General features: G+C 37.8%; 1 protein-coding gene across 7 annotated transcripts in view; it reads right to left on the bottom strand.

Annotated features, from left to right (window-relative positions):
* Positions 1–20,170, bottom strand: part of INSC (INSC spindle orientation adaptor protein) — a 138,385-nt gene that overhangs the window by 9,901 nt on the left and 108,314 nt on the right. For all 7 annotated transcript variants that reach the window (XM_055722840.1, XM_027810522.2, XM_027810523.2 and 4 more), the window contains 2 exons: positions 11,666–11,837; positions 8,792–8,970 (listed from right to left, as the gene is read on the bottom strand). In XM_055722840.1, coding sequence (XP_055578815.1) covers positions 8,792–8,970; positions 11,666–11,837 — 351 coding nt within the window. The remainder of the gene's footprint in view (positions 1–8,791; positions 8,971–11,665; positions 11,838–20,170) is intronic.

Genomic DNA, 20,170 nt, shown 5'->3' with positions numbered 1-20,170 from the left:
GACCTGTGCACCTTCAGGTTCCTTAGATGCTTTCAAACCTGATCTTCTTCTACAGTGGGCAGTTCTTCATTCTCCCAGTCCCTGCCTTTGTCTTCTGTGACCTGGGTGGTGTGGTTGGAGCACTTGCCAGTGAAGACCGAGGCAAAAAAGTAATTGAATACCTCAGCCTTCTCCATATCCTGGGTAACCAGGTCTCCTGTTTCCTTCCAGAGAAGGTCTATGTTTTCCCTAGTCTTCCTTTTATCACCAACATACCTCTATAGAAGCTTTTCTTGTTGCCCTTGATTTCCCTGACCAGATTTAACTCTATCAGGGCTTCAGCTTTCCTAACCTGATCCCTGGCTGCTTGCACAATTTTTCTGTATGCCTTGCAGGCTACCTGCACTTGATTCCACTCTCTGTAGGCTTCCTTTTTGTATTTGAGTTTTTCCAGGAGCTGTGTTCATCCATGCAGGCCTCCTAGCATTTTTGCCTGACTTCCTTTTTGTTGGGATGCACTGCTCCTGAGCTTGGAGGAGATGATCCTTGAATATTAACTGGTTTTCCTAGGTGCCTCTTCCCTCCAGGGCTTTATCCCATGGTGCTCTATCCAGCAGATCCCTGAAGAGGTCAAAGTTTGCTCTCCTGGAGTCCAGGGTAGTGAGCTTGCTGTGTACCCACCTCACTACCCTAACAGTCTTGAACTCCACCATTTCACGGTTGCTGCAGCCAAGGCTGCCCTTGAGCCTCACATTCCCCACCAGCCCCTCCTGGCTGGTGAGAGCAAGGCCCTGTATAACACCTCTCCTTGTTGGCTCCTCTATCACTTGGAGAAGGAAGCTATCCCCAGCGCACTCCAGGAACCTCCTGGATTGCCTACGCCCTGCAACAATATGTTGTCCCTCCAACAGATATTGGGGTGGCTGAAGTACTCCATGAGAACCAGGGCTTGTGAACGTGAGGCTGCTCCTATATGTCTATAGAGGGCCTTATCCACTCAGTCTTCCTGGTCGGGCATCCTACAGCAGTCCCCACACCACTATAATGTCACCTGCTCCTGCCCTGCCTTTGATCCTGACCCATAAGCTCTTGGTCTGCTCCTCATCCATCCCCAGGAGGAGCCCCATGCACTTCAGCTGGTCATTGATGTAGAGGGTGACACCCTCTCAAATGCTTTAGTTAACAAAGAGATTAAACCTCAAGAGCACACAAAACACAGAAGGCTTCTTTGAGAACTTTGCCTTAGTGGAAAATTTAAATTGATCTGCAAGTGTTTCTCATTATCGTGAAACCAGCTACTCAGGAAGAAAGATGCAATAGGATTTGGAAAATGAAAGCACACGTTTTAGCCTGTTAAAAGTGGCAATATCTTCCACATCGGAAGGTCACTTACCTCACTTGGAGGAGGAGTAGGTGTCTACAGAGATGGAAGATGTGATGATAATATACCTTTATTGGTAATGAAGGCACACTGTTCAGTAAGCTTTTATTGACAGTCCCAACATAAATAGAAAGACACACACTCAAAATGAGAATTAGCAAGTAATTTAATTGAGTGGTAAAGTAGATCAATATAGAATCGCTAATTCTCTTACTTAATTACTCCTTTAAGGCTGATTCATCGCTAAGTAAAATTATTTTTTCTATATATTATAAGAGTATTTTGTAATTCATTCAAATAAATGACATGAAGATAAATCAGAGTCCGTCTGCAAAGTTCCAGATACCGTCTTCAGAAACAAAGGGGCATCTGACAACTAATCAGAAGCAAGATGGAGTCTTTGTTTCCGAATGTAAATTAAAAACATCTGAGCTTTATGATTCAAGATCAATCCACAGGGAGACAGCAAAAGAGTACATACAGAGGGGGTCAAGAACAGGCATTACATCAAGTCTAGGTAGAAAAATCTTTCAGGATACTATTTAGTGGGAGAAAAAAGCTTTGCTAAGAAATCTCTAGAAATTTTCTCTGAGACATTGTATTGCTTAAGATACAAAACTTAATTCTCATTGCTTCTGATAGCCATTTTTGTGGTTGGCAATTCAGTTTTCTTCCTGAAAACAAAGAAATAAATACACCTAGATAAGCAGATCAATAGGTCTTTCTGTCACCTGATTGGAAGAGGCAAACATCCCCATAAAATAGTAATAGTGGTTAAAGACAGGACCTGCTTGCCAAGTCTAGGTCTACTCTGAGATTCCATCAGGGAACTATAACCTTGGAATTCTGAGGCAGAGCAACAGAGACTAGAACTAAAGGAATCTTACCCTTTGGAATGAAGGATGTCTTTACTACATTTTTATTTACTTTACTTCACAGTGCTGACTAATCTAACTAGGGAATACACAGAACAACCAGATTCTCACTTTTTTGGTTTGGTTTTTTTTGTTGTTGTTGTTGTGAAGCAGCTCACAGGAAATGCATCGTGCACAGGTTACATGGTGAATGGGCATGTCCCGTAAACTATGTCATATGACTCTAAAATGGTGATGGAACTAGACCTGTCTCTTCCCTCACATCTAAGGCCACAGTTTTCTGCCTTTCAGATGAAAATCCAGTGGAAAAAAATATAATCATCCCTCAAGACTTCCTTTATGGTATTAGAAAGCTTCTTTGATTTTGAAACTGACTCAACCAACTAAAGCCACCTAAGACGCACAACTTCGCCTAAGACAATGCACAGTTGTAGGAAACAGCTTTGTTTGCCTAGCTAGTCTAACTGGAATCAGGGTTTGAGTATGTGGGAAACAATTTTTACATTTAAGAGGAGGCAGAAATTGCAAAGAACCAGCTCGTCTGCCACTAAGTCAAGCAGAGTGGTCAGCAAGTAATTTCTGGTGCCTTCCTAGAAGGTAATAGTTTTCTAGTTGCAGAGGAAAAAGAAACAAGAAACTGTGATCCCTAGGAACACTATTTATGAGCTCACGTGCTCAGAACCGCGACTGAAATCACAACTTTCACCTAGGCAGGGATACTGTTTGGAAAAAAAAGATCAGTGGCAAACCTCAGAGGCTGTTTAAAATCTGCTATCTCATTTTCTGAAGGACTGAAGGCAAAAAGACAACAAATGCAGCAAAATGCATACATAACAGTCTCTGACTTACACCTTTATGATTGATACAACCTGCAGCAAAGTCTCTTGTTTATAGTTTCTGCAGTAAACAGCCTGGCACCAGCCTGATTGTCCTGTGAACGTGGCAGGCAAGGGCAGGAAATAAAAACTGCAATGAATTGTGCTGACATAGCATGTTTCCTCTAAAGAGACTTTACACCAAGTAAGTGAAATGTCTGCCCAACTTTACAGATGATGAAACAAAAATGCAGAGAAGTTAAACCACTTCTTCAAATTCAAAGCAGGAGCAATGTTAGGAATTGATCCCAGGAACGAAAACCTCACCACACTAAGCTAGCAAAAAATAGCAAAGTTCTTCAACTGAGCTGATATTTTACTCTTCCAATTGAACCTCTTGATTTTCAAGTTGGATCACATTGTTTTATCCTGCATCAAATCTAAATGTGAAAGGCAGAATTGTAACTAAGCAGGCATTTTGTATCAAAAAAAAATTAGTGTTTAAGAGGAAGAGTCTGTGTTGGACCCCTGAGATTTAACAATCCATAACATTGATCAAATATGCCAGTCAATACTGTTACTTATATTTTTATATTGTTCAAATGTATACACAAAGACAGAGATAACCAGTTAAAAAGAAAGAAAGGACATCAGGGAAGCGATTACAGTCTTAGCAGAAAACTAATTGGGATATCAATGATATAATAGCATGGTTAAAATTCAGATAGTCATGTGACTTTTGGTCTAATTTTAATTTTTTCATCTGTTACTGGCAGTCTTGTTTCTTGTTTTATTACTTAAGGTTTTTCAAATAATTATATAATATATCATCTCTTTTTTTAGCTATATTGGTTGAAAACATGCTTTCTCAGTGTGATCTAGTCAATACTGGAAAGGATCACACAATATTAGTGTACAGTTTACCAACCACAGTTCAAAACAGAACACTGAGAGGGAAGGCAATTCTAACCCCACGTCTAGTCATCATTATACTAACATCAGAGCTGGATATTAATGGAGACCTGTGCAAGAAAACTGTGCAGATACCATTTAATGACCTAGTTCTCCTTATGTAAAGGCTTTGTGTTGCATTTTTACCAACAGTGGGTAAATGTACAAAAGTGAGAACTACAGAAGGGATGTGTGAGCAAGCAGTTGAACCACCTGGGGCTGTTAAATATCACTTACAGCTGATCTTGAAAATAATTTTCAAGAATTAAGACAGGAAACTTAGGCCTACTGAAGGCAGACCACGAAGCTTTGCTCGTAACCCTGTCACTGGCTGATTATGTAACATGTCTTATGTGACTGAGTCCCAGGGTACCACGTGCATTTCTTCTCTGGGAAAGACCAGCTGATAGCTCAGCAGTGGAAGGGGATTCCTCTTCTGGTCCAACTGGGAGAGGGAGCTCCCCCTTCCATACTTCTTTCGCTCCAAGAAGAGAGCTTTAAAAAGCAACAATAAGGGCTCCTCCACAACTGCTTTCCCCCTGGCCAGCATGATATTGTCTAATACTTCTTGTCAGATGTAAGGAAGACAGGCACCTAACATGGGCTGCAGTGCTCAAACTGCTTCAGGCTCCCTGTTCGTGTTAGTCCACATGGGCTTCCATACATATGGGGCAGCAATTTAACAAAATGCAGTCAGGAATCCCACAGTCGTCCTGACAAGTTGTTGGAGTTGCCAGCAACAGTTGGCAAGGAGTATTAAATTTGCCAGTATTCAAGAAACTCAGATTAAGAAGTAGTACTGCAGGTCCCTTTCATCCAGGCAGGGATTTTCAAAAGAAGTCTAAAAGACCTGTTAATATTCTTCTCGTTAAAAGCATTTCTAAGTCTTTCACTGGGTGTTGGGCAACATTTAAAAATGAAACATTCTTTATGTTAAAGGAACATCTGTCTCTGCTCTCCTTTTGATCCTAGAGTCTCCCAGGTAAGAAAAAAAAGGAGGGAAAGGCAAAAAAGGAAAACGCAAATGCCCTGAAAAAAAATGGAAAAGCAGAGAAAAGAGTATGGAACCTAGAAGAAGAATAGTATTAAGGATTTCAGATCTTAAATGAGACAGAAGGTCTCAGCTTCAGAGCCTGTAGCATCTCCCTAACACCAAGAAAACAGGAATTTAGCAGAAAAGAAGCAGCTACCATTTCCATTTTCTCCTTCCAACTTAAAAGCCCTCCTGCACCTCAAACTTTTTTGAAGCATAATTCACTGATTTTAGACCTAGAAATAACCACTTTAAAATTGATGTGTTCAATGCACATTAATTCTTTGTCTGCCTGAATAACAGAAGATCAGAAGCTGTTAGACTATACCTCCACAACTTCACAGGTAAGGTGAGAATACTAGCAACACTGAAGAGACAAGTGGGAATGCAGAGAGAAAAAAATTATTATACATAAACATACTGTGCAAACATACTGTGCACAGGCATGCATATTTCATATTTTTCTATGTAGAGTCTAAGATGATGGTTAAAGTCAAGAAGGCCCTGAATGATAAGAGTTCTGGCTAAATCCTTTTTCTGACAGTGCTTAAACTCCATTAAGATATCTGACTGTATACATCACACTGCTGAACTTAGGCATGAACCCTTCTGAAAGGATATTTTCATACCACTTTGAAGTAAAAAATCTGCTACCCAGAAAATAAGTATCGGCAGAAAGAAAAAAACCACAGCACATCAATATCCATCTTGATCCAAAACTAGAGGCTAAAGTATCTGGAAATAATCGCTTTATCTGACAACTGTTATACAAAGTATCGTGCTATAAAACTAAGCAATCTCAATGTAATGTGGATGGTTACAGAAGCAATACATGCTTCAATAAAATGGACAATGATCATCTTGTTTATCATTAAATCCAGCACCCAGTTGCAGATATCTTACCTGACCTAATCTAACATTGCCTGGGAAATGAAAAAGAAAGGAGGTTGCTTTTCAGATAGTGAAGACAGGAAGTTTTATTATTTGCACACAAAAGCTTTTCAGAAGTCAAAAGACAGAATACTTTTAGACATGCTCGAGCAGGAAAATACTTTCTGTGGGCAACACAATGCATCTGACACCAACTCCTGGGCAGAACTTTATTTATTTATACCATCATGGAGGGTGATAACTAATCAGTGCTAGCTGTCCTTAGAAAGGCTGTATAGAAGGACATACTGTGACTTCAAGATGAGATAAAATGGCACAAATGAAAACAAAACTCAATGCTCCTTTCTTGCATTTCAGCCACCATTCTTCCATTTTTGGCTTACAGTGAGCATGCTTCAATCTATTTTAGCAAATTACAATTTTCTTAAATCAGCCATAATGCTAAAATAGTAATGTATTTAGAATGACTGGGTAGCTTTCTATAGGATAATTGTGTTAAAGCTTTGTATAAAAAACAGGACATTTAAGTTTGAGGGGCTCTTTTATAACTTTTTATGATAGTTAGACCATATTTTGTTGTATTTGCTATGAATCATATTCTTACTTTGTTTAATTGTTTCAACATTTAGTATAGCTTAATTTAATTCATCCATTTTACTGGCCAGGATGACTTGATTATTCAGAATGGACATTAGTCCATAAAAACATATTTCACAGTAGTTGCATATTCCAAAATAAAACCTTGAATCAAAAAGTTTCCAAACCTACTCAACTTTAATCTACATGTCTTTAGGCAAATGTTTACTGCCTGGGACATAATAATATATATAATGGGAAAAGTTAGTAACTACATTATGTACCTAAAAGGAATTAAGCCAAAATGGCAATTTAGAATACCTTTATAAAATATAGTATTGTAGTGTTGCTTTCCTCTCTAGATGAGTGTTTTCCTCATTGCAACAACTAGGCACAGAGCAATTAAAAAGCAAAATATTCCATAAAACTGTCATAATAGGCAGAAACCCTCACCCCACCCCAATATAACACAGAAAGAACTACACTTTTGAAAGGTAAGCGATCCACTCAAACACATACTTGTTCAGGAATTTAAAGGAAGGCTTCTCTTAAGGCTGGTGCATTACCAAAACTGCTTGACAAGCAACAATGACAGTTCTTAAAGACAAGATGAGCAGTACTCAGATTCCACATGAACATCAGGTGCACAGTAACAGAAGAACATAAGGTAGGATTTTATAATCATCTTTGCTGAAGAAATAACAAGGAAACTTACTCAGCTCATACACTTACCACAGCAAACTACAGAAAACATCACACCTTCCTAATCTAGTTTATCATTCCAAGAAGGAATGTAAGTGGTTATTGGGGATGAAATCTCCTGAATTCTTGGAAGGAACCATTCAGTTCTCTGTTCCTCTAGCTAATCAGATGTCCTGCAAGCTGCAAAAGGCCTGGAACTAGTCTGTTATGTAACTAAGTAATACGTGCTTCTTTAAATTTTTGCCTTCCTCACACAAAGAAGGGGCTTGCTATGCTACCCACAGTGTGAACTACAAACTCACAGCTGACAGCAGAATTAAGATCAGGGCATAAATAAGTAAGGAAATCAAAACTATGAGAGTGCATAGGAAAAATGAAAAAAAAGAACATGAAGAATTGTTCATATGCAATAATAGTATACAGCTGTGTCAAACACCACAGCTAATGTCCTTGACTTTGCCCAGAGAGCAATATAGTAATCATGGCTTAACTCCATCTTTTCATAAACAATTCTGAGCTGTTAAAACTACTGAGTGCTATTCATATAATTTAAAGCAACCCTAGTAACCTCTCCAGAACACCAATAAGCAGTTTCTAAGGTCACTTGTGCCTTGATTTCCATGGCATGGCTTCTGTTGAAGGGTACACAGAGTTTTGTGTGGCAGTGCAGATCCCAAGTCTATCATAAATCATGTTTTGGCTACTTCAGAGGTGGGAAGGGGATGGATGGGCTTGTGAGGCCTGAATTATGGACTTTTAGTTATATTCACAAGGTCTCATAAGCAGAAGTAGGCTAACCAAGCTGACTAGCAACCTCCATCCCCTAGTAATAATTACTGAAACCCTCAAGCCTCATACTTGTTACTCTGTCAAGGCAAAATTAATCACTGAGGTGCAAAATACGCAGTGCCTCTGCAGTACCCTATTGCATGACAGTACCTGAAAGGAAAAAAAGAATTTCCTCTGACTTCATCCGTGCATTAGCACAGACCTTTTAATTTTCTGTGTCTCTTTACTAAAAAAATGGTGAAAAAGAAAAGGAAATGCAAAAGTACATCAGCAGTATTTGCCAGTAAAACTTGCAAACCATCTACCATGCAGTTAGGACTTGATCCAAAGCCCACCGACGTCAATGGGCTGAGAATCAGATCCTTATTCAGCTTTTGGAGCTAATTCATCTTTGAACTGACAATTGTATATTTAGGTTGCAGTGCCCATATATATCTTATTTGCCTCAAAGCTCTGTCCAGTCAAGTTCTGAATACCTCCAAAGATGGAGATCCCACAGCCTCTCTGTGCCTCTGTGTCATTGTTTGGCCATCTTCATGATGAAAAAATTTCCAGTATCTTAGAAATATAGAATTTTGCCTTCCACACACACACACACATTAAAAGCTGTCATATTTCATAACGCTTATAATAAAAAAGGAACAGAAGCAGATAAAGAGCGAGCCATATATTGAAAAAAAAACAAGAACAGAAGACATGAAAGCAACTTAGTTTTGACTATGTCAAAACAGACATAGAGCTGAAACGTTGATTTTTACACAAATGTGCTCAGGCAGCATCATGCTGAGAAACTGCTCACCTGATCTCGGGAATATGGAGTATCCACTATGTGTTTGTCTGAACATGCTGCTAGAAGAATCTTCATTGCATTTAACTGGAGCAATATTTCACAAGCCATGGTATCAAAGAAAGTAATATTAGCAAGAGCTGCTGAAGCCAGCAGGAAAACTTCACCAGATGAGGCTTCTTGGCACAGTTCTAGGAATGCAGAATCTAAGTTGAATAAAAGTCATTCCCTCATTGCAAAAAAACATGGTTAGACGTTTCAAAGCAATATTTAAGCATCTGCAACTTCCATTAGTAAGTTTAGAACCTAAGATTAAGTTCACAATCATGAAGATAAAAAAACAAAATCATGTTAATTTTGTCAATTATAGAATATCATAGAATCATTTAGATTGGAAAAGATATAAGATCATTGAGTCCAACTGTTAACCCAGGACTGCCAAGTCCACCATGAAACCGTGTCCCTAAACACCACATCTACACGTTTTAAACACCTCCAGGGATGGTGACTCAACCACCTCTCTGGGCAGCCTGTTCCAATGCTTGACCGCCTTTCCAGCACACAAGTTTTTCCTAATATCCAATCTAAACCTCCCCTGGCACAACTTGAGGACATTCCCGCTGGTCCTGCTATTTGCTCTCTGGGAGAAAAGACCTGCCCGCCCTCCTTTCAGGTAGTTGTGGAGAGCAATAAGATCCCCCTGAGTCTCTTCCTCTCCAGATTAAACAACCCCAGCTCCCTCAGCTGTTCCTCATAAGACTTGTGCTCCAGACCCTTCACCAGCTTCATCACCCTTCTCTGGACATGCTCCAGCACCTCTATGTCCCTCTTGAAGTGAGAGGCCCAAAACTGAACACAGGATTTGAGGTGTGGCCTCACCCCTGATGAGTACAAGGGGACGATCACTTTGCTTGTCCTGCTGGCCACACTGTTTCTGATACAAGCCAGGGTGCTGTTGGCCTTCTTGGCCACCTGGGTATATGTCACATTGTTAGGGTGCTTTATAAGTGATATGAATGTTAAGCACCTTCATTTGAACCACAACAGAAGGGAAAGATGGCAAATACCAACCTAGACACCAAGTGTTTCTAACATTCATCTAATTAATGAAATGGTCTACCTAGTATCCCATTCTACAGGGAATATTGCACTGAATGTTGTTCAACATAAAGCTTGATATCTAAATAAAATTAAATACAGGAGGCAGAAGGCCAACAGTAACTGACCCATAAAAGAATAATTCTGCTATATATCCTATTCTTTAGAACAAGATATGTATACAAGTTGCCTATCTCTAAATCTATTTCTCTGTACTCAAAGATCATCCTGCATATTTTCCAGCTTCAATAAGTGCTGAAGACACAGCTACCTTTTAATTCCTTGCACACATGTATTTTAACTAAGATCTGAATCACCTGGTAATTGGATTTCAGAATGATTTAAAAATTAAACATATTACAGTAATTCAATTACTGAGTTATAAATATTACAAGGAAACTGGTGTATGATTACTGAAATGGCTTTTCCATAGTTATACATGTTCTATTTTTAATGCTCACATTTCTTGGGCAGAGTATATACTAGTAAAATTCCTGTCCAACCTAAACAGTGACAACTGAGGAAATATTCCACCCGCTAATATCTGCTGGATAGGCTGTTCAGATTGTACCTTGATTGTGGTACAGTGTAATAACCCGAAAATCATCTTAAATAAGTCAGGTCAGATGCCTCTAGCAGTCTAGCTACAGCGGAACCAAGCTCAGCACAGGTTAATTCCACCCACTGGATTCAGGGCAGGTTCAGGGTAGAACCTTCACCATCTCTTGCAAAAAAGTCTGGTCATCAGGAATAAATTGTATCCTTGATTTCTGCAGCACTAGTTCTGTTTGGGCATATCAAAAAATGCTTAAATATTTCTCAAATAACTTCCAGCCACTGCATAATCCTCAAGCACTAGCACTACTGTACTCTGTTCTGGTTTTTGTTTTGTTAACAGAACAAATAAAAAAAAAAAAACAAACCACAAAACAAACAAACAAACAAACAAACAAACACACACAAATCACCCAAAAAACCCCCCAGAAACGTGCATGGAAATTGAAGTACTCTAGTTTAACTGTAAACATTGGGCTCAGTAGAGAAACATCTAGATGTATTGATCTGTTATACCTAAGAAATCAAACTAAATGACCCAAACTGTACTTTCTGACATGAAGCTTTGGGAAACTGAATTTCCAGATCAGAGAGAGGAAGAGCATGATTGACTGAAAGCTTCTGGTATTTGAGAAGGATGGAGCATGGTGCCAGAAATAAGATATTCCTCTCTTTACAAAGTAATAAGAAATCTTATTTTTCTGAAATGTCCACACTGACCTAGGTTAAGGAAAAGCTTGCTGTTACCTTTTCCTCATTTCACCCTGGATCAGAGGCCTAGGCAGGAAAGACAGATCTTTTATTTTCTTGTAACAATGCCCATAGATCATACTATACTGTACTTTTCCTCTGAAGTATCATACAAATGTAGATGCAGTGGTGAGTTTGAGTTCTAGCAAGTTTAGAAAATAAAACAGGCATAAAGGTTAGCAACTATTAAAAACTGCTCTTTTACAAACATCGGACAAGTGCTGAGTCTTTCCTGTGGTTCTTATGGGAAAATTTCACACAGATACTATTTTGACAAATGTACATAAATTCTATTCAAATATGGACTGGAGTAAAAAATATTATGTAATTGCAGAATGCTCTGATTCAGAATTAAAAATGACTGAGTTTTTTATCTGTTAAGGAAAGAATGGCAAACATTATTTAGGGAATATTTCTAATGAGAGTCCTCCCCCAACCTGTTACTTTAACTGGAAAGACTAAGAAGTCCCATAAAGAACTTACTGACAAGTGCTGTTACAATTTCTTCCATATTTTCCAGAAAGCTGCTAAGATGCTGAGTGAACGTGAGATGTGGAGATGTGATCTGTGCAATTACTGCTGCTGCTTCTGCATGAGTAGCTTCAGAATGGCTGTTATCAGTAAGAATGTCAGCCAGGCACAGTATCCCATCAACCTATGGAAAAACAACAGGTATAGGTTGGAAATACTCCAGGAAATACTTTTGCAGTCAAAGATGGGTTTGCATTTACAGTTCTCTTTTCTTGGCTGTGGCTAAACTATTGGTTTTATTTTCAAAAATTACTTAAACTGGTGGCATTTATGACATAAGAAGTTTCAGTTTAGCAGATACAAATTAGTTCAGCACAGAAGCTTGCCGACCAGCAAAAAGTCTCTCATTTCCTTCTCCCTTAATGTTTCTGCTGAATTTATTTTTGTCAAACAAACAAGTCTTTTCTGACAGACACTCAAGTTAAATATTAGTCCAAAAATAAGCTCTGATAAGCAAATGCTAACTGCTACTATGCCAGTCTCATAAGCTCCTGTCTGAGTGTGTCCCACTGGGAGACTTGAGCCTGAGTATGCAGTCAGTTCTTCACAGACTTTTTTTTGCTACTTTTTTCTGAACTTGTCACAAAGCCAATTCAGGATCAAAAAATAAGGATCTCCTTAATAAGGAGAGACCCTGGCCAAACTGCACCTGATGAGTTTGCACAGCTCTCATATTAAAGCTAGGTTAATATATCACTTCCTTACTTGGAAGAAAAACAGAAAAATTAGTAAAACGTACATAGCTTTATGCTTTTAGAGCGTTTTAAGTGTTCTAAAATCATTCCTTACACAGTTTAGGCAGATACATCATGTGTATGCACACCTTGCCCTGGATTACAGGAGACCCACTGACACAATGTAAGACTGCAACAGAGCATAGCCACTGGGTTAGCTTAAACTGCCAAAATGATCATCTGTAAACAACCAAACCCAGCAAAAGAAGATTCTCTGTAGACAAGGACATAACCTGTGAACTTTCAAATTAACAAGACTATGTTTCTCCCCCTGTTTAACCTACCCTGAATAACTCATCACATGTTGATGTGCTTAGAGGGCACCAAGCATGAAGATTTATGTAATCAATTATGGACATGTTTGTGTCAAATTCACATAAATTCACTAATTAAAATCTTTACATGAATAAAACTAATGTAACTACAGGGACAGATTACAAATGACCAGAGCTTTTAGAAACTTGAATAACTGTTTTAAAAACTGGCCTTTATTTATTTATTTGAAGTTCCAAAACAGTGTGGGGTCAATTGCCTTGTATGTTTGGACACTATATAGATCCAAAGAAGCGTTATGAAGGCTTAGAACTGAAATACACTTTAACAGTCAAACAAAAAACAACCCACATTTCTGTTGTGCACTCACCAAGACTCTTTCTTAGGTCTGTTGTTCAGACCACATTCTCTCTCTATTCAAAGCTTCCTCAGAACATGCATATTAAGGACTATCCATTATCTCCAGAAAGGGTATTTAGCAGATCTCATAGTCACGTTTTTGTTATTTATTAATACAGAATGTTAAGTTATCTTAACTACTTATCCTGCAATGGGCATGAATTAGATTATTTTATAAGCACTGACAGTTACTGTATTTTACAAGAAAAGCTCTCAGATGGATGGGAGCAAAAATTACCCTCTGGAAGATCATTCATTGGGATGCACTTTTTAATAGGCAATAGACTATATCATTGGAACTCTAATAACATAGATAAATACAAAAGAAATTATATCTCTATTTTTCCTCATATTATAAATGGGATTTAGTATAGAAGCTCAAGTACTGGCAAGAAGAGGAAGAATAAATTTTCAACATTAAACTTTTTCTTGACAAGCTTTCAACATTAATCTACCTATAGCAAAATATTTCCTCCTAGTTATGGCAGAATTCTACAGCTTGAAACAGCAGATTCACATAATTCACTTGGCTTCAAGGTATATTAATAGATCTCAGTGTCAAGAATTAATATATATCCTCACAAGATGATTTAGTAGCCAAAGTGTGTTAGACACTATATGCAAAACCCCCCAACTTTGTCACCTTGAAACCTCCCTAGATCACACCTTGTCTGGGGTCCGAAGGATGCTAATAACAACAGTCAGTATAAAAAGTTAAATATATTCCAATGCATTCAAAAAATACCTCACCAGAAACTTCTTGTAAGACCTTGTAACAGGATACAGCACTCTTCAGCTCTAAATTTACAGGTTAAAATTCACTTGGCCAACTCTTTTTCAATGACCTCAACAAAATTACTTTAGAGTAGTTTTATACTATTTCAGAACAAGTAATGGCTTATGAAAGACAGGTACAAGCACATGGTTAGATTTTTCTATCACCACTGGTTGTTTCTATCTACACCACAAAATACAAGCTTTTAACAACACAGGGATGTACTCAACTTTCAAATTACATATTTGATTTTTTTTATTTGCTAAATGATTATTTTTTTAAAAAATTGAGATTTGCTGAATCATAAATGGAAGTGGATATGTTTTTATTCAGCATAAAAATAAAATACGTATTTGGGATCCATGAAAGTCAGCACTAGTTATTCTCCTTCCTATTCAGAATCATGTAAAACACTAACAAATTCAGCCTAAACTTTGCTCTATACGGTTTTGTCTTCCATCGGAAATATAGAAAAAAAATTAAAATAATTCTACTTCAGCAGGCAACCCCACTTATAAGTGTCTAGCAATAAATTTTAAAATGACAGGGGAACAATCTAATAAAAGCACTTTAACATCCAAAAAGAAATTGCTGCTCAAAGCATTTTTATAATTAGCTTTCACACTGAAAGGAACTTTGGATGGCTGCCCTGTTTTCTGTTTAATTTTGGTGAAGTAATCAGCTAAATGTCAAATCTGTTCATCACCTTGGCAATACAAAAGAACCAGTTAGCCAGATAAAGCAAACAAATGAACTCCATGAATGCAACAAGATGCTGTGGAGACCCTGCATTTGAGGAATGGTGTTCAGTAAATGCTTGATCACTAATATTTCAATATTGATAACTGGAAAAATGCCAGGAACATCTTTATGAGCATAGCCCTGTTATAGAAACTTAATCTAAGTGACAAAATAAATGCGTGACTGCTTTACTGCATAGATCAAGTCTTCTGAAAGGAAGTATTTTTTTTTTCCCTGCAACAGGAATAGAGTTCTGGGGCAGGCATCCTTCTTTCTTCAGTATACCTGTTCTTCCTCCTAAAAATACCAAATAAAACTAAGCATCTGTTAAAGATACCAACACAGAACTTGGGATAAATTGCATTAATGACTTCATGATTTGAAATATTACACTCAACAACAATCTTAACTCTCCACTTTTCACAAGGAGGTTCAAGGCAGGTTTTCCATGCTGCTCCAGGAACCAAGACTCATTGCACTCTTTTTAATAATGTCTGTTTTCATTTGAATAAAATGCTGTTGAAGGACTTTTCTCAAACTATGACTTTCTCTAATATTCCTGTTTGCCCGCTCTAACATTCAGATGATCTCTATATACTGGTAAACTTGCTCAAAGGGTTTTTTTGCCTTCTCTAAACTGATCCTCCAAATCACCTTGCTGGGATTGGAAAGTCTTACAGGCTATCATCTGATTTCCCACTGTCAAATCCATGAATAAAATTATCACCCCACAACTAGGTGCTTCTGGTAAGCAGCACCAGCAGGTTCCAAAGCAGTTTTAAAGGAAAAATGGAGGAAGGGAGATTTTGAGATCCAGATGTAAGGCAGCAAATATGGAAACAAAATCACAAAGGGGATCACGTCTTAAAAATTGTCTCCACCTTCCAGGAGAGTAGAGAAGAATTTCAAAAGCAGAGGCTGCGTCAAACAGTCAAGAACTAACAGATCAGAGTTGTGTTTGTTTTACCCTTTCACATATGCTGTGTACTAGCACCTTCAACTTGAAGCTGGGACAGGTCAACTATATAGGTGAAGACATGAACATTAGCAGCCTAAATAAAAAACGCATAGCTGGATAAAACCCCAAACACATTAAAATTTATGGGATGAGGAAGAGGGAGACAAAGGAAGGAAGGAGGGAGGGAGGGAAGGAGGGTGGAAAAATTATCATATTCAGAAAATGTTTGAATCCCCTGCTCAGCATACTTTGAACACAATCTGCTTCACTCCCCAGACCACTGCTTGGACCATGAGGTCACTTCACTATTCTGCAGCTCCATTGAAAATGTCATCCAGCAGAATCCATATACTGTCACTTTGATGGCTTGTTATTCATGAAATGGATTCCTGACCATCAAGGCTGAGATATATCCTATGTCAAACTTCTTTAACTTATTCTACACCTGTAGAAGGCCTGTAAGTCTTGTTTAATTTCAACATTGAAATAAAGGAAGGGAAAAGGACAAAAGTACTCTACCTTGCACAAAATTATCTTTCATATTAGAATAGTTGCCCTGCCAAGTGCTCTGCAGATAAAAACTGCCTTAGCTCCACTAACTGAGAACTTGTGCTGATTTATACCAGATGAAGATCTGGTCAGCTATTTTTAAAGTGAGATGATATATTAATAGAGTGATGCCATTAAAATTTCCACAAATACTATCCCAAGCAGAGCTACTGCAGCAGTTCCATGGCAGCAGCAGCGACCAGTGACAAAACTGCAATGACTTTTATAACTACTGCTGTACAACAGTGGCTATGGGACCTAATTTATAAGCCATATTGCATACTCTACAGAACGGTGGAGCTCATAAAGGTTGAATGGTTCCCAACTCAGTAGCTTTAAAACTGCTGGCAGTAACCTTAGCTTTGTATCTAAATTGGCTGTGCATGGGTGCTTTGGTTCATTGCAACTTCAGCTAAATCTTCCCTTTTAAACTTCCCTCCTTCAGAATGTGGTCAAGCTAATGAAGAGGTATTTGTTGTAGGTCTCTCTCTCTCTCTCTCTCAAAAAAAAAAAAAAAAAAAAAAAGGAGACAGCTGGAGCTGGCTTAATCAGCTTGAAGGATGCATTAAAAGTGGCAATGCCTAAGCAGCAACCTTGCAGCCATGCTGCAGGAAGAAACAAACTGCAGAGCAAGATGAAATAGCAAGTTTCTTATTCTAGGCTGACTAGGAGTTTAAGGATAAATAGCATGTAAACCTTTTCTCCCTACGAAACCTAGGGAAAGCTGTCAAGCAGTTACCTCACAGTGTCAGTTCTTTGGCACTCAGAGATGCTCTAAGCTTGTTGCAGATATAAAGTACAACTGTCTGTCAAAGAGGTAATAGAGAATAAGCCATTTTACAGAAAGAATGGACAAAATCTGATACAATAAGATCAACATCCAGACCTCTCTTGTCTTCGTTTCAAGGATAAGGGAATAGCTGGCTTTGAACACCCTCAATTTTGAGGACTGATATGAAGGGTAAGACAGTCTTTAAAAGTATTATTTCTGTAGTTGACAATAGAAACCAGGAACTGTAATGCTAATAGTCTAGAAGCTCACATATTCCTGCTCCCATAAATCACAGCTTACATTGCTTCAAACTATCCAGAAATGTAAGTGAACCACCCAAGGTTCGTTCAGTTTTCCTGATCTCCTCCTCACATGCACCCAATTCTACGTGGTAGCTGCAGAGTGGCTACAAAGGGCAGAAGGAGAAGAGATCTGCAAAGGAATTCACCTGCAGTACTCAACCACTGTTGGTGTTTATAGAATTGGGGTGCATTGATAAACCAGAAGGAAAACTACTGAGTACAAATGAGTATGGTGGCTTGGGAAGAAAAAGGCATTTGCAATGGCCTTTGTACGCAGCATTGGTTACTTTCTCTTCTTCCTATTCTGTCACAGTTAAAAGACAATCACAATAATGAATATGTTACCTGTAATTTCAGGGGCATATAAGAATAGGGGAGAAGTATTTGTGTTCACATATGATAAAATTAGATATTAACTTCTTCATGTTATGTGACACATGACAGAAGCCAACGGTTTCTCAGATTTTTTTACCCTACATTTTGGAGGTCTGAGTATACTGGCTTGTTTTTAATTTGCAGGAATCTATTCCTATTTGTAGGATTTTCTTGATATCTGCATTACAAATTCCAGAAAGTATATGCTTGTTTCTTTTAAATAATGGATAAGGTTTTATATATTATAGTTTGGGGTCTGAATTTCATTAAAATAAAGCCACACAGACACAAAACAGACTCAGCAACAAGATGAGAGGAACTGTCATGTTGTATAAGAATGCTGAACAAGGTACTGCGACCTGAGGTCTGAACTAGGGAAAGACCATACATTAGTAGTTTCCACATAGCCCTCATTTTTATTTACCCTGGGGGATCATAGTCTGAGAAAAAGAAAAAAAAACCATACACCTTAACTATTTCTATAAACAAACAGGGGCTCCAGGGTTATGCATAGCAGGGCACTCCAGAAAATGAGCTGTGCTCACTGGAAAAAAACATGCTCCAATCATCTAGTTTTAAATAAATAATGTCATAGACACTTCATTGCATGAGGGCATATTCTCAAACACCTGGTGCCTGGCATTTAAAAACAAGAACACTCTTTCAACATGTTTGATTACTTTATGTCATTTAGGTTTTGGCGTGACATCATGGATTTTACTTTCAAGAAGTGTCTGTTAGTGTACCTCTTCATGAGAAAAAAAATAATCCATGGACATCACATTTTTAGAGGACCCTCTTCATCTATTACAATAATGAGAAAGTGCCTCTATCCAAAAAGAGCAGCATGGAGGTCACAGCCAATCAGTCATTACCAGCTAATCTAACTCTTCATAGTGTCTTACTTCTCTCTGGAAAAGTATCTGATAATCTTTATGCTAGAATTCTCGATCTGTTTAAGTCAATTCTTTCAAACCTTAACATGTTTATGCTAAATAGTTAATACAAAAGCTTATTATTATTATTATTACTGTAATTTCACATACAACTTCCTCTTCTCATCACAGTAAAATTCTTGAACAGGTCACTGTATCACAAAGTTAGAAACAAACGTAACTCTACCCTATGCTCAAAATATGACAATGAAAACACCACAGCAGAAAGCAGAGTTACATTAGAAAGGCAGAGAGAGTAAATAAGCAATCGAGATAGCACAGGATGTGGCTTTTTTAACTGTTACTTTAAATATGAGATTCTGCAAATGCATTCAGAAACAGAACAATTTTCCTGCAAATATTTTTCATTTCAACGTTGTCAGTAGGTTTAGCCTGAAAAATACAGTCTCTTAAATGCCAGGCCTCTACAGTATTTGAACCATATGTACACCAATTAAATGCACCATAACAGTAGGACATTTATCTAATAGAATGTATTAAATATATACAGCAACTTGTTCAGAAAAATGTTTTTATGTCTAAATTCATATAATTGCCACAATTGACTCAGTGCTTCACCTATATTGTTCTTGCTAAAACTTTTTGTTGCTTTTAAGAAAAGCACTATGAGGCACCAAGCTTTAATACAATTGTTTGCTAAATTCATTACTTCACAATGGCTGTTAAATTATTTTAATAAATTAAATAAATTAGCTCGAGAACCAACCTTGTACATGCCAGATTTTTATTGGCAGAGAATTTTTACAAGCAAGTTGTACAGTTTTATGATGGCCATTTATAACGAAAACACTCACAGCACTTTAGCTATAAAACTTTTAGTGAGCAACTCAATAAGAGTCCATTCGTGTTGTAATAACAACAGAGGAAATTGCTACCCTTATTCAAACAAGAATTCAAAAAAGTAGCAGTTTTCATCTGATGAAAATTGATGGAACTCTACTGGCTGCAGCGGATTCAAGCTATTTGGTCCTAAGATTCCTCATCTGACAGTTAGGAAAATCTCCTTGGGTCTCCTACAAACATTGATCTATTTCTATGACTGCAGTGGCAATAAAATAATTTCAGAATTGCTTTAAGCATAAGAAATTCAAGTTTAAGATCAGCTGTTTGCATGGAACCTTTATGAGCAGTCAGAGGTCTACTATGAGCCATCAGGTAGATGACCTTAGAGGTTTTTCTCTCCATTAACACCTCCCAGTACTGCTCTTTGGTCAAATAGGGTTGCTATATTGATTCTATGTTAGAAGAAAGAAGGACAATGCTAAAAGGCTGTGAAAATGGAGTAGTTTTACAAGCTGGTTTTTTATTTTTCTTCTACTCAATATTGTTTGCTGCCTTACTAGGTCTTGACATAAATAAGCATCCTTTATTGAGGATAACAAATATACATATTTAAAATTAAGCGAGTGTTTGAATGCTTCATTGAAGGAAGAAAAAAACCCACAAATCTCATTATACTTTCAATAGAGATTATTTTTGCAGCACGCAAAGATAGCCAAAACATAGCACTTTGATACCAGGGCAGTTCCAATTTCCATTCAAAAATCATATTTGCAAGTCAGGCTTATTTTCATAAACTGATCTCACATCAGAAAACCATGTTAGAATTCACTGAAATTGTAT

The sequence above is a fragment of the Falco cherrug genome, chromosome 10 (genome assembly GCF_023634085.1).
Source record: "Falco cherrug isolate bFalChe1 chromosome 10, bFalChe1.pri, whole genome shotgun sequence".
In the NCBI taxonomy this organism is placed as follows: domain Eukaryota; kingdom Metazoa; phylum Chordata; class Aves; order Falconiformes; family Falconidae; genus Falco; species Falco cherrug.
The sequence above is the reverse complement of the archived record's forward strand: the minus strand, read 5'-3'. Positions and strand labels throughout refer to the sequence as shown.